At 36.7% G+C, this 14,977-nt stretch overlaps 1 protein-coding gene across 1 annotated transcript in view; it reads right to left on the bottom strand.

Annotated features, from left to right (window-relative positions):
* UNC13C (unc-13 homolog C) overlaps positions 1-14,977 on the bottom strand; it is a 645,800-nt gene that overhangs the window by 366,686 nt on the left and 264,137 nt on the right. The window contains exon 7 of the mRNA XM_008953183.6: positions 6,943-7,162. Coding sequence (XP_008951431.4) covers positions 6,943-7,162 — 220 coding nt within the window. The remainder of the gene's footprint in view (positions 1-6,942; positions 7,163-14,977) is intronic.

Genomic DNA, 14,977 nt, shown 5'->3' with positions numbered 1-14,977 from the left:
TGCTTGCATAACAGTATGTTAAAGGTAATACATCTCATCAGCATTTTCTAGAGGTTTCCCAGTCATCATAGAGTCAAAAGCTATCTATATTGTTTAGGGGAACAAATTAATTATGATTCAAAATGTGCTCAATTTTCAAAATATTTTTACTAAGCAAGGAAAGAGAAGAAACCAAGAGAGTGATGGCAGGAGGAAGATATTTTTCTTTGTATCACATTTAGTTTCATAGATTTCTTCATATACTTTTCAAAAAAATACAAAGCAAAAGAAAATTAAACACCAAAAATTTCAAAACAAGATTTATTTCTATTTTTTCATAACTAGACTCTGACTTCTAGGAACTTTGCTAACACAACTAGTTCACAGTGTTGTTCAGAGCTGGCCTGGTACTCATAGCTAGGCTACATTGTTCTTTTCTTGTACCTAAACAATTTCAAAGAGCACCAAACTTAGATGTGGTCACCCTGCAACAGTGTTAAAGTAAGACAAACAAGGCCGCTTCCTTATTTTTCCTAAGCATAGACAAAAGCATAGCACTGCGTAAACCACAAAATATCAAATATTCCCTTTCCTAATTAATATGAGTGGTTGTTGTTGCTTTAGGAAGTATAATTGTTCTCTTTTATCCGCAGGGAATGCATTCCAAAGCCTTCAGGAATACCTGAAACCGCAGATGGTACCAAACTCTATCTTTATTGTATAGTGTTTTCATTGTTGTTGTCGTTGTCATTGTTTTATTTTATTTTAATCTGATCACCAAGAAAGCTACTAAGTGACTATGGGGTGAGTAGCATCTATAGCATGGATACACTGACAAAGGGATGACTTTCCTTCCAAGAAGGATGGCAGATTTCATCATGCTGCTAAAAATGGTGTGCAACTTAAAATTTATACATTATTTCTAGAACTTTCTATTTAATATTTTTGGACCATGCTGCGGAGGACTGAAACTGGAAAGTGAAACCACGAATAAGGTGGGACTACTGTAAAGCTGTGGCTTCAGTCCACTTTGCCTTCCTTCTAGATTAGATGTTTACAGACACAATATCATAGAATTGTCCTCACTTCCACGTAACACCCCATCCAGAGTACACCTCTGTTTTCTAGCACCATCTTGCCAAGATGCCCTATAGTCATCCTGGTGTATGTTCTCCCTCACAGTAATAAGTGATAAAACACACTTTTTAAAACTACGGGTGTGTTCCTGGTGGTCTCTAGCTGGAGGTCATTGACAAGTATTATTAACTGTTTTCACAGATGAGGAAAATGACACCCAGGGAAGTTTTAAAAACATTATAGTTGCAATAAGACTGGAAGTCAAATTATTTTTAAGTAGCTCAATACTATGAAAAAACATGCATTGATATCCATTGAGTATGTTATATAGAATACCTCTATGGCATTATGCAAAGCATATTCATCGTCTTAGTCTCTCTCCAGCAGCCAACCCCAACACCTGAAAATGCTCCATTATTAGTCTATTCCTTTGGGTTAAGGAACTGACCACTGCATTCATTTCCCTTTTAGTGTTGTTGAAAAGTCAATGCAATAACATGCTGGGAGAGAGGTGGTAGTGATACGGAAGGGGGTCAGGGAAGTGCCTGAAGGGGAAGGGCTTGGTCTCTGGCTAGGGCTCCACCCCTGGGCCTCTGCCCAGGGACCTAAGTGAGGACAGGCATTTTTGTTCTCCTGCCCAAATGTTGCATTTCCCAAGACAACCCTGGCCTGCCACGCCCCCATCCTGTGCCTATAAAAACCCTAAGGCTCTAGCCAGCAAACACATAGACAGCTGGATGTGGAGAGGAGCACATCAGCAGAGGAACACACAGGCGGCTGGACATCCAGACGAACACACTGGTAGAAAAAGACACAAGTGGCTGGATGTTGAGAGGACACCGATGGGAGCATGCCGAGTGGAAGAGCACAGGACAGAAATCGTCACGTCGGCAGACCATCAACTAACAGAACGTGGTGGAGTTTGGCCAGGGCAGTCAGAGGAGAGCCCGGGCCTCCAAGCGGCCTGACTCCAGGGAAAACCATTTCCTCTGGCTCCCCCATCTGCTGAAAGCTACTTCCACTCAATAAAACCTTGCACTCATTCTCCAAGCCCACCTGTGATCCAATTCTTCCAGTACACCAAAGCAAGAACCCTGGGATACAGAAAGCCCTCTGTCCTTGCGATAAGGGAGGGGTCTAATTGAGTTGACTAACACAGGCCACCTGCGGGAAGCTAAACTTAAAGAGCACCCTGTAACATATGCCTACTGGGGCTTCAGCTATAAACATTCACCTCTAGACACTGCCGTGGGGCTCCCTACCCATCTGTATACTCCTCTAGAAGTCTGAGCAGCGGGGCACTGAAGAAGCGAGCTACACCCCATCACACGCCCTGCAAGGAGGACATGGGAACTTTTCCTATTTCGGGAGCATTGAGGATTTATTGGCGGTTGGCTGTAGATGGCGGGTCCTGAGGAGTTATCATGGCGGGGAACTCTTGGAGGCTACAGCAGGCAGCATAGAATGTCTCAAATTCAGGGGTACCCTATGTGCTTTCTCCCATAATAAAAAGTGAGACAGCACTGAAAATAAAATGCAGTAACTTTCCTTTTCTTCCCCCTAGGATTGACTTTGCAAACTTATTTATAAGTTAGGAAAGAACACCAGGCTGAGTTCAGAGACCTGAGTTCTAATCCTGCTTACGCTATTCGCTTGATTCTTTTTGATGAGACACTAAATCTTCTGAACTCAGCCAAAGCAGTAGACTGAGTTTCCTAACTCACTAATCTCGAAGCTCCTTTAATAGCGTATGCCTATATGGAAAGATGATATTTAAACCACAACAGGTTATTTCTAGTTGTAGTTCTTGTTCCTTCATTCATTAGTTTAACCACATTTGTTCAGCAGCTCCTTTGCTTAAATGTGTGTTAAGTAGCAGTGGATAAAAGGAATCCTACTTCCAAGTTTCCTGAGTACTCATTACTTAAACATATACTGTAAAATTGTTATTGAAAGAGTAAAATGTCAAAACTTTCCAAGATACATGTTCACGTCTGTTCATCTAAGTTATGTATTAGAAAATAAGGTTGAGTCCAGGAAAAATACCACTTACTTCCTTTGCAGCTCTGAGAGCCCAGAATAAAGCTCCTACCCACAATAGTTGCTCAATATATGCAAATATTTGACTGTCTTAAAATGTGATTTCAAAATGTGATAACAGGGCAACAAAGAAAGGAGAATCAATATCTAATTTGCAAACAAGAGTATGTTAAACAGGTTTTATTAATGCTACGAATTTATTAATTGCTTGTCTTAGGACATATAAGTTCAACATAATGTCAGTAGAAAGCACATAGAACTAAAGAACACATCTCACAAAATGCTTCTTTGCTGAGCGTTTCGTGAAATATTTTCTGGCCTCATGCAGGTGCTTGAAATTTCTAGTTTGGAATTAAAAGTAGGCAGAATGCTTATTCAGTAAGACTCTGGGATTCCTTCTTTGGAGATGTGTAAGGAAAGTGCCATGATTATTTGCATTTTTTTCCAGTCTCTGTAGCTGTCTCTTTTCTACACTGAAAACATAATCAAGGAAAATATTTTACATATGATGTCTCTTTTACAGATGACTCACTGCACACAACCCTCATCCCAGCCAACACGGCCTTTTTCTAGTTTAAAACCACCACTGAGGTGCTACAGCAAGTTCCTTACACGTTATGTTAACATAATTCAGGGTCACAACCTGCTCCTCCATTTATTATAATTAAATTATTTCACCACCAAATGCTTTTTCCAAAAAAGAATAAAATGTCTTTTTAGGCGACGAGACGCAAATGAACTAATTAAAGAAAAAGCAGGTGAACTCTGGCTGCTGCCACTGATTTTATTGAAGGAGTATAAATCAGGTCTCTTTTCTCATTGTTCTCCCTGTTTCCATTTGGTCTCCTTCTTACCACCCTGTGGCTGTGAGTTTTGGGCCAAGAAGGTGGTAAAATCTATGAACTACCATCAAGTACAATTAGCTAGAGAGGGTGTTAGATGAAGCTCTTTGGGGGAATTGACTGGACATTTCCATGCATCTCTGAACCCACAACGAAGCACTGGAGCAGTGAGTTGGATTTCACCATCACCTGGTCTAATTCCACTTGACTGAAGGTGCACAAGTCACAAACCCAAGACTTCATGGTAAGGAAACACCTAACTTAAATCAATTTGAAGTAACTTTACATACTCTCTCTTTTGCATGGGTCATTGGTCAGACCACATGTAGAGAACTTAATTTCTTTTAGCATGTGTGTGTTGATAGACTGTAATTATTCAGAAAAGAATTAGCAAAATAAAGAGTACTAGAAACCTATAGAAAACTAGATAATTAATTTAAGTACTTGAAAAACTGTCATATTTAATAGAATTCATTAAATATTTTCACCAGAAGTAAGATATGGCTTAATGGGTAGAAATTACAAAGAAAGACTCCTTGGCTTAAATTTTAATTTATGAACTAGCATTCTAAAGTCATGAGTTAAACTGTCTACCAAGGGTTGAAATTTTCCCTGGAAATGTTACGAGATTGAATGGCCATTTTATAAAGAAAATCATAGAACTGTCTTACATTTAAAGGGGACTGAATTAGCTATACCTTCTAACTCTGATTTTCTTAGCTTTTTATTCTTTCCCTTTCTTCAGTGTTGGCATTCATGAAATTATCTCATATATAGTGTCACCATTGCCATTTTTTTGGCTTAAAACAATGAATAAGATACATTTCTTAAGGTAAATGTCACTGATTCTGTAGGGAGAATTTCAAATTTTATTGATAGTTATCATGGAAAGCTATGAAGTTAAGTATACATACTTGTAGGACCTCTTTCTGATCAATATGAGAGTGTCAATTTTAGGGAAAAGGTAAAAATGGATTTATAAAAACCCTCCCTGGGGCATGCATACCCACCTTCACTGTTCTGCACTATTTTTGATTCTTCCAATTTATGTGTGCATTTTAATGAACAATGTCAGTGAAAATTTTGGATTGCATAATTTATTTAACAAATATAAAATAATAAATGTTGTTTTAAGAAATGGAAATAGATTATGAACATGTTTCTAAAGTTTAACGAATGGGTAGCATCTGTCCTTTCTGAAAGACTAGAAGAATGAATTCATTTCGTAGGTATGAGTGGCATCATTTTTTTCTCTAAGGAATTTAAGCCATTTGTTCTTAGATGACAGTGTGTTTTCTATTTTCTTAAATGTCATTGCCCTAATATGCTTATTTCTTAAGATGCCTATACGCAATTCACTTTTTAAACAGTTGGGCTGAATTTTAATCAGATTATGAGATTTTGCATGTAAATTAAATGAGTAATATCAAGTCAATCCCCCTTCCTTTAAAATAATTATTCTTAACTATACTTCTTATTTTTCAAATAAAGAATACCACTTCTTTTGCTTAAAAAATGCACTTGTTACCATTAACACAGCCTCAATCTGATCTAATCTTGTATGGAGAATACTAATCAGATAGAGAAAACTTAAGAATGTATGTGATCGTGGCTACAACAAGTCAGCTGTGACAGCATTTCTGATTTAATCTTTGACATTTTCCTCTTCTCCCTTCAGTGTCAAGCAATCCACATATCTTACATTGACTACATCCATATAAACAACAAAGAGAGGGGACAATATTTAGATGTGAAAAAATATGATTTGCAAATGAACATCATGTTGAAATATAATTTTTTGGCAGTTTTTAAGTGACACTACCAAATAAATAAAGTAGTGAAAAGTCAATTATGTGTATTTTACAATGTGATGCATTAGCATTTCTAGACCTAAAGTAACAAATAAAGGATTTTTTTGGAAATGAAAAATTTAAGGTAACTTGTCATAAAAACCAAAGTGGCATGTACTCATTCAAGAGTGTGAAAGGATGGAAAGGTCATTAATATTTATGGAGCATCTACCGTGTGCCAGGCTCTTAGCAGAGACTATTACATTTAGCCTTTCCAATAACCCTCTAAGGTAAATTTTGTTATTCCTGCCCATAGAGTGGAGAAAAATAAAGCCTCAAGAAGTTAAAATATTTTCTCAAAGTCACATATTTGGTAAGTTAATATGTTGTTGACATTCAAACCCAAGACATCCCATTTCCAAGGCCTGTGCAGGAACTGTAGAAGGACATGGATCCTGCCAGACAGGCACCAGATAGGCTCGAAAAAAGAATTCCAGTTGCTGTAAATGCAGAAGCATATCTTGATCCCTGTTTGGGGAACCTGATTTTACATATTCCCACTTACCTCATGGAACTATTATGATGTATGAGTAAGAAAATAGATAGGGGCCGGGCGCGGTGGCTCACGCCTATGTAATCCCAACACTTTGGGAGGCTGAGGTGGGCAGATCATGAGGTCAGGAGATGGAGACCATCCTGGCTAACAGGATGAAACCCCGTCTCTACTAAAAATACAAAAAATTAGCCAGGCTTGGTGGCATGTGCCTGTAGTCCCAGCTACTTGGGAGGCTGAGGCCGGAGAATGGCATGAACCCAGGAGGCAGAGCTTGCAGTGAGTTGAGATCGTGCCACTGCACTCCAGCTGGGGCGACAGAGTGAGACTCCATCTCAAAAAAAAAAAAAAAAAAGAAAAGAAAGAAAGAAAAGACAAAAAAGAAAATAGATAGGAAGTCACTTTGAAGGTTTATGCTGGATGAGAGTGCAATTTCACTCCAGGTACTCACCCTGAGGATTCTAATAGCACCTAGCTCCACACTGTAAGAATGCATCATCAACTGTGATTTGATGGACAGTATGTGTATCTTTGTGTAAGTGGTGGGAGGGGAGCGGGTAGGATTTCTTGACAACCAGCAAGAGTTGAAGTGATCTAACATGAAACAGATGGAATAAGGCAGGCTCTGCATACCACTTTTTCAGCCAAACCAAGTACTCACTCTGCAAGCAGTCAGCGTTTAGCAGGTCCTGACACTTTTCGTGGCATTTCACTCCACACTCCAGACACTTCATGCCTTGCCTTGCAATGCCCCACAGGAGCCCTTCACACTCATAACAGTAGGTGGGTGTGGTAGCCGTCCAGACCTCAAAATTGTGTGGGATGGTAGAAGACATAGGGTAGATCAGTGCCTGCAAGGTCTTCTTGAAGACGTGCATTTTCTGTGAACATAAGAGAAGTTACCAATGCACCGCCAAGTCAGTGGATTTGAATTGTTTCAAAATAAAACAAACCATTTTATCACTTTTCTCTGAAAATGGTATTTTGAGAGAGCCCCTGGATCACTGATTCAAGTCATGATGACAGTAAGCATAATAACTCTGCTAACCTTTTCTTCTCTCAATGTTTTAGGGCCCAATTCAGTTATCTGTACACAAAGAACTCCCTAATCTTCCAGACTGGACTGGGCTTCACTGTCTGCAGCTTCTTTCCCAGCAGCACACAGGTCTAATTACTTGAGAATGTCTAAGTCCCTGCTATGCTGTAAACCCAACGCCTCTTTTACTTTCTACCCAGGCCTTTATTTCCTGACCCCCTTGTCCTCCCTGACACTTCACCCCTCCTCAGCCCCAAGGAATGCTTCTGTAATTCAATCTGCAGGAAATTTGCTTTCAGTACCTATCACCGGGGAAGGATCTTATCACCTAATTCATAAGAAAGCATCAGTAGTAGATAAGGTCAAATGAGGCACTCTCCCATGGTGATTTATATTTTAAAAGGAAATAATTTCTAATAGCATATGGAAGGACTCTTTAATGACAAGTCATTAGTGAGGTGAAAAAAAATCTATTGAACAAGTAGGTAGGAGATCTGAGTTCTCCTAGGCCCAACTACATGATATTTAAAAGGGGCCTCTATAAGCAGGAACTGTCTTCCATGTTTTTCTTCTTAGTGCCTGAACAGCTTATCACTGTCCCTGGAACATAGTAGAGGTACATTTCTTTTAATGAATAAATGTTCTGCCACTTATGAATCTTGTAATCTACGGAGAAATGTAAGGGCTCTAAGACTCACTCTCCTCCTCTGCTCTGCTTAAAATGGTATTACTTTGAAGATCAAATTATATAATGATAACAGAAGTAGTCTACAGGCTTCAAAACACCAAATAAGCACTTAGTATTAGTATTGATGCTGGATTTAAAAAAAAAAAAAACAAACCACCAACAACAATAAACACAGGCCAATAGAAAAGAGAATTGGTTAAACGAGTCCTTTTCTATGCTTCTCATATCCCACAAAGCAGGTGACTTCCTGAGAGAAAGACCAGCACTCTTAGAGGTTACATTTACAGATAATTTCACACAACTGCCTGATGCATAATGAATGGATATTTACATAAACCCTGTAGGAAGAGTCTAGCTGGTAAGTCATACTAGAAGGGAAGCATTTATATTTTGCATTAATTATCCTTAAATCTCATTTCAGAATATTTTCCCACAGTGTTGAAATGACTAACTTTCAATTCCACAGTATGGTAACAGCATATTTCCCTTTATTACTACATTCCCCTCACTCTGTGTTTTCCCAGAATATGTTTGGTAATGGTACTAGGAGGTCCCCTACCAGGGAACGGAGCCTCAGTAAAAATGTTTCTAATTTTGAATGGCTAGATCCATCCTTGCTATTAGATAAGGGGCTGGACACTCCAGAGCTCTTTATACTTCAAGTGAGTCTACAGAGCAGCAGTATGGTCAAATTCAGGCATCACTCAAGGGGAAGATCCTAATATTAGGGTTTATTCAGATAGAAAAACTGGATCCATCACTTTTCAGTAAAGAGTGTCTGAAGCAAGTAAATCTCCTGGCTTCATTTCATAATAAAGATGTCTTATAAAGAACTGTTAAGAGTTCTTTGAGAATTAGAAGCATGTATTATTCACCTTTGCCTCCTCTTTAATATCTAGCATAGTGAGTATCTTCACTATCATTAAAATAAATGAAATAATCCTTGGCATAACAGATTTTTCATTAGCTACCCACAGACAGAGTCTCCTGTTCTAACTGGGCTGAGGGGCTGTGTGTGTGTTTGTGTGCGTAATGTGTAGCATTTGTGGTCTAGAAGAAAAATTAGGAAGGGAACTAATTTATATACTTGCAATTGCATCAGGCAACTCGTTTGTTTTAATGGCAATAAAATAATAAAAATAGAATAATAAAATATTCTAATTACATGGAATACTGAGTGGGAATAAAACAGAATCTGCTAATGAAAGGAAGAAAAGTAAGTAATGTACCTTACATAAATTTAGAAAGTAGAGTTGGGAATAAGGTTGTTTTTGAACATGAACTTATTCACATATTTCAAGATTAAGTAAATGATTAATATATATGATCTAATTCCCTATGTCCACTTTCCTTTTACTGAAGTCAAGTGATAGTCAGTACTCTAAGTCCGTAGATTATAGTAGGAGTAATAAAAATAAGTAACCCTGCTAAAAAATTAAGCATACTGGAGGAAAACAAGTAAAAGCTCTGAATAAACAGCTGAGAAGATTTCATTAAAATGTTTTGTTTGGTTTGGCTAAGGAGCCATAATTCATTTCATGTAAAGGGAGAGTAAAGCTAATTTCCAAAAAAAAAAAAAATCATGAAACATTTACTAGACAGCCCATTGAAAAGCAATTGAATGGGGCACTGAAACAAATCCCAATATTTAAGAGCTATTAAAGTTAGAGAAAAACATTAAAACATTAGACAACCTACTAGAGGGTATATATCCCCTTTAAAAAGATCTCATCATTTTAGGGAAATGATGAGTCCTTTTCATTCTTGACTTTCGGGGGTATGGGCATGTATTTATCAAAGCTGAAAATTACTCTGAAATAAATGCCATACGAAAACATTCTTTTTTCAGCAAAGTATATGTTGAATTGATAGTTTAGGAACATGAAATTAATAGGTAGGAAAAGCATATAAAATAATCTCATAATAGAGGATTCTTGTATTTCAGGGGGATAATGCATCTTGGAGCAAGATGTTTTCTCAGCAGCAAAATCAGGCAAGATGAAATAAGACTATAAGAAGGAAAAAGTGTGGGTTTTTGTGTGGAATAAGGTGAAAAGAGCGAGAAGCATTAAATAAAAGCATGGCAGGGGAAAATAAGGGGAAACCCCAAAATTTGCTATTGATGGAAGCAAATGAAAGTCTATAGTTTACCATTAGGAATCAGATTGAAGGGATGAAAAGCCATTAAAAAGAAAAGTAACACTAAGGGCAGGCAGATTAATAATCAGCTGTAAATAAGAGCTGAAGGAGAAGGATGGAACTGAGTATGTTATCAAGAGAGGGTCTCTGGCCTAGGTAAACAACTTGGAATCAGACACATGGAGATTCCTAGAACAAGCAAAACCTAATTAATAGAATTAGGACCCAAGGACAGCAGGATTTGGCAAAATGAGTGACTTGCTGCTTATCTATTTAACTTTTTAAATTTCCAAATTTTATTTTAAGTACAAGGGTACATGTGCAGGATGTGCAGGTTACATAAGTAAACATGTGCCATGGTGGTTTGTTGCACAGATCATCCCACCACCCAGGTATTAAGCCCAGCCTCCATTAGCTATTCTCCCTGCTGCTCTCCCTCCTCCCACCCCCACCCTCCGATAGGCCACAGTGTGTGTTGTTCCCCTCTAGGTGTCCATGTGTTCTCATCAGCTGCTAGTCTATTTTAAATGTTTCTAAACATTACAAATCTTCTACAACTTTGCAAATCTTCTACAATAAAAATGTATTTTCTAAAAAATATGTATTTTAAGATTATAATAAAGTGCATGCTCATTGTAAAAATAATTTATAAAACACAAAGGCACTGATATAAATAATAAAAATATTCAATTTAGCTTTTTAAAGTTAGGCATTATTTGATACGTATCCTTCCCATATTCTTTTTTATGTATAGACAGGACGTAATACTCTTGCAATTAGAAAAAAAAAAAACATTATTTTCACATTGCTTAAGTCATTCCAGAAAAGAAGGCAATTTTTTTTGCTGTTATAGACATCTTGTTTACCTGTAGAAATGACTAAGGAATGTTTTCACATTCTGATAAGCCTTTGTAGGCAAGCACAACATATAGACTACACTGGGGAGGATGCTCACACCCTAGAGAAATATTTTGTTAGAACTTTCTTCTCCAAAAAATGAATTTAAAGTAAGTTGCACTAATATGTCACTTTTGGAACAATTAGGACACTGGAAGGAAATGAATTGCCTTTTCTATTGATCACTACCTGAAGAAACTAAAAAGAGCCTGAGATTTAAAGGAATCAGGCTTCCTGCCAAGAGCAATGACTAGTGTTTTCAGACCATCAATATTCTAATCTACCAACTGTTAATAATTATAACATGAACAAAGCTTGTCTGCCTCCATTTGCCACATTGTTTCTCTCCTTTTTCCTTTCTGTTTTAACCAGTGACTAACCTATGAAGTTCTATTTTCCTCCTCATCCTGTGAAGGAAATAATCCTCCTCGTGATATTATGTATGCCACACCTTTCCTATACCCCCAAATATCACATTTTGATACTTTCAAGAAAAAAAATGCTTCTTGTTTTGAGGCATTTTTCATATACTTGATGTATGCTTTCCAGAAAAAAATATATCTACTCTTCGGTGAAGTATAAGTGTTATTTTTTCTGGACAAAAACATCAGAATTTTTGCAGATCAAACATTAGGTACAATATGATCTTTTTGAAATTTGTTATAAACATGAAGACAGAGCAATGCTAGGATAAAATCCTGACTATAAAAACAGACATAATTTCAGTGTTGATTTGCTCATCTAAGTAATCATCCTATAACATTGATTGACTGTAGGAGCTAAAATTATTCAGGTGATTTTTTTGTAGCAGAAAGTACAAACAAAGACTAAAAGTTATATCCTATCTATGTGAGAATGTAAGTAGTTTTCTTTCACTTCTATTGCTTATAACAGATATAGATTAACATTGTCCTAAGAAACTTATGGGGTCAGTCCAAATAAAGAGGGCAGAACAATAACATAGATGATTCCTTAATTCAAGGAGAGCACAATATAACATAAGCCCTTTGTTATGACACAGAACATAATCTGAAAACAAAATATGATAGATTTTATGCACTATAAATGTTCTTTTTTCCCAATTCAAACTTTCAATAAAAATATATACAAGTGATGCGAGTGGTATGAGATAATTAATTTGATAAATACATGAAACTAAGAATACTATGGATTTCTACACTGGGGGAAACTTTAGCCATTTTAATGTGGGAAGTCTAAGATTTACTGCTTGGGGTGGAGACTGCATTCTTATGAGTCTAAAACCAGCATAAGACAAGGATGCCCTCTGTTACCACTCCTATTCAACATAGTATTGAAAGTTCCGGCCAGGGCAATTGGGCAAGAGAAAGAAATAAAGTGTATTCAAATAGGAAGAGAGGAAGTCAAATTATTTTTGCAGAGGATATAATCCTATATTTAGAAAATTCCGTGTCTCAGTCCAAAAGAGTAAGCTTATAAGCAATTTCAGCAAAGTCTGAGGATACAAAATCAATGTGCAAAAAATGAGTAGCATCTCTATACGCAAACAACAGGTAGGCAGAGAGCCAAATTGTGAACAAACTCCCATTCACAATTGCTACAAAAAGAATAAAATACCTAGTGATACAACTAACAAAAGAAGTGGAAGACCTCTTCAAGGAGAACTACAAACTACTGCTCAAGGAAATTAGAGAGGAAACAAACAAATCAAAAAACATTCCATGTTCATGGATAGGAAAAATCAATATTGTGAAAATGGCCATACTGCCTAAAGTAATTTATAGATTCAATGCCACTCCCTTTAAACTACCATGAATATTTTCCACAGAATTAGAAGAAACTTTTTAAAAATTTGTATGGAACCAAAAAGAGCCTGAATAACCAAGACAATCCTAAGTAAAAATAACAAAGTTGTAGGCATCACCATACCCACCTTCGAACTATACTGCAAGGCTACGGTAGCCAAAACAGCATGGTACTGCTATAAGAACAGACACATAGACTAATGAAATGGAATAGAGAAATAAGAAACAAGACCATGCACCTTCAACCATCTGACAAAACCTGACAAAAACAGGCAATGAGGAAAGGATTCCCTATTTAATAAATGGTGCTAGAGAACTGGCTAGCCATATGCAGAAAACTGAAACTGGACCACTTGCTTACATCATAAACAAAAATTAACTCAAGATGGATTAAAGACTTAAATATAAAACCCTAAAACTATAAACACTCTAGAAGAAAATCTAGGCAGTACCATTCAGGACACAGTGATGGGCAAAGATTTCATGACAAAAACGCCAAAAGCAATTGCAACAAAAGCAGAAATTGACAAACAGGATATAATTTAACTAAATAGCTTCTATGCAGCAAAAGAAACTGAAATAAGAGTGAACAGGCAACCTACAGAATGGGAGAAAATTTTTGCAATCTATCTGTCTGACAAAGGTCTAATATCCAAGATCTATAAGGAACTTAAACAAATTTACAAGAAAAAAAAAAACAATCTCATTAAAAAGTGGGCAAAGGACTTGAACATAAATTTCTCAAAAGAAGACATTCATGCAGTCAAAAAAACATGAAAAGAAGCTCAACATCACTGATCATTAGAGAAATGCAAATCAAAACCACAATTAGATGCTTTCTCATGCCAGTCAGAATGGTGATTATCAAAAAGTCAAAAAACAACAGATGCTGGCATGGTTGCAGAAAAAAAGGAATGCTTTTACACTGTTGGTGGGAATTAAATTAGCTCAATCATAGTAGAAGACAGATTCCTCAAAGATCTAGAGGCAGAAATACCACTTGACCCAGAAATCCCATTACTGGGTATATACCCAATGGAATGTAAATCATTCTGTTGTAAAGATACATGCATGCATATGTTCATTGCAGCACTGTTCACAATAGCAAAGACATGGAATCAACCCAAATATCCATCAATGATAGACTGGATAAAGAAAATGTGCTACATATACACAATGAAATACTATACAGCCATAAAAAGGAATTAGATCATGTCCTTTGTAGGGACATGGATGGAGCTGGAAGACATCATCCTCAGCAAACTAATACAGGAACAGAAAACCAAGCCCCATATGTTCTCACTTATTAGTGGGAGCTGAAGGATGAGAACACATGGACATGCGGCGGGGAATAACACACAATGGGGCCTGTCGGGGTGGGGGTGGGAGGAGGGAGAGCATCAGGAAGAATAGCTAATAGATGCTGGGCTTAATACCAAGGTGATGGGTTGATCTGGGCAGCAAACCACCATGGCACACATTTACCTGTGTAACAAGCACATCCTGCACATGTATCCCAGAACTTAAAATAAAAGTTGAAGGAAAAAAAAGAGAAGAATGTTTAGGATTTTATAAAACAAAGGTGAGGAGGGGGCTGACCATTCCTATAAATAGATCCCATGTAACTGTCCTTTTATGTAACCAATCAAAGTCAGTCAGGGAACCATGGAAAATTGTGTGGTGAAAAATTGTTAATCACAAAATTAACTAACTTTTAGTATGTACTTATGCATCAAAAATGGATGCATGGTTAGATTATTATTATTACTATTTATTTTCTTCACTTACGTTGTAAATATTACTTTGTGTATATGCAATAGTTAATAAGAACCATTAAAATCAATAACTATATGTTCAACTCTATAACTTAGAAAAGTAGTTTCAGGGTGAATACAAAGAATAAAAAATCTAAAAATGACAAGAGCATAAATAAATGAAATAGAAAACAAGGAGATAATATGGAGTCAACAAAGCAAAGCCAGAGAAATTTCCTGCAGTTTTAATTTTACAAAAGAGAGAGAAAATACACATAAATAACAATAGGATAAAATGGCACACATTTTTATATAAACCATGATATAATTATATAAACAATTTGATGGTATTAAATTCAAAAATTTAGAAAAACAAGACAACTTGCTGAAAAAATATA

This window comes from Pan paniscus, chromosome 16 (genome assembly GCF_029289425.2).
Source record: "Pan paniscus chromosome 16, NHGRI_mPanPan1-v2.0_pri, whole genome shotgun sequence".
Lineage (NCBI taxonomy): Eukaryota > Metazoa > Chordata > Mammalia > Primates > Hominidae > Pan > Pan paniscus.
The sequence above is the reverse complement of the archived record's forward strand: the minus strand, read 5'-3'. Positions and strand labels throughout refer to the sequence as shown.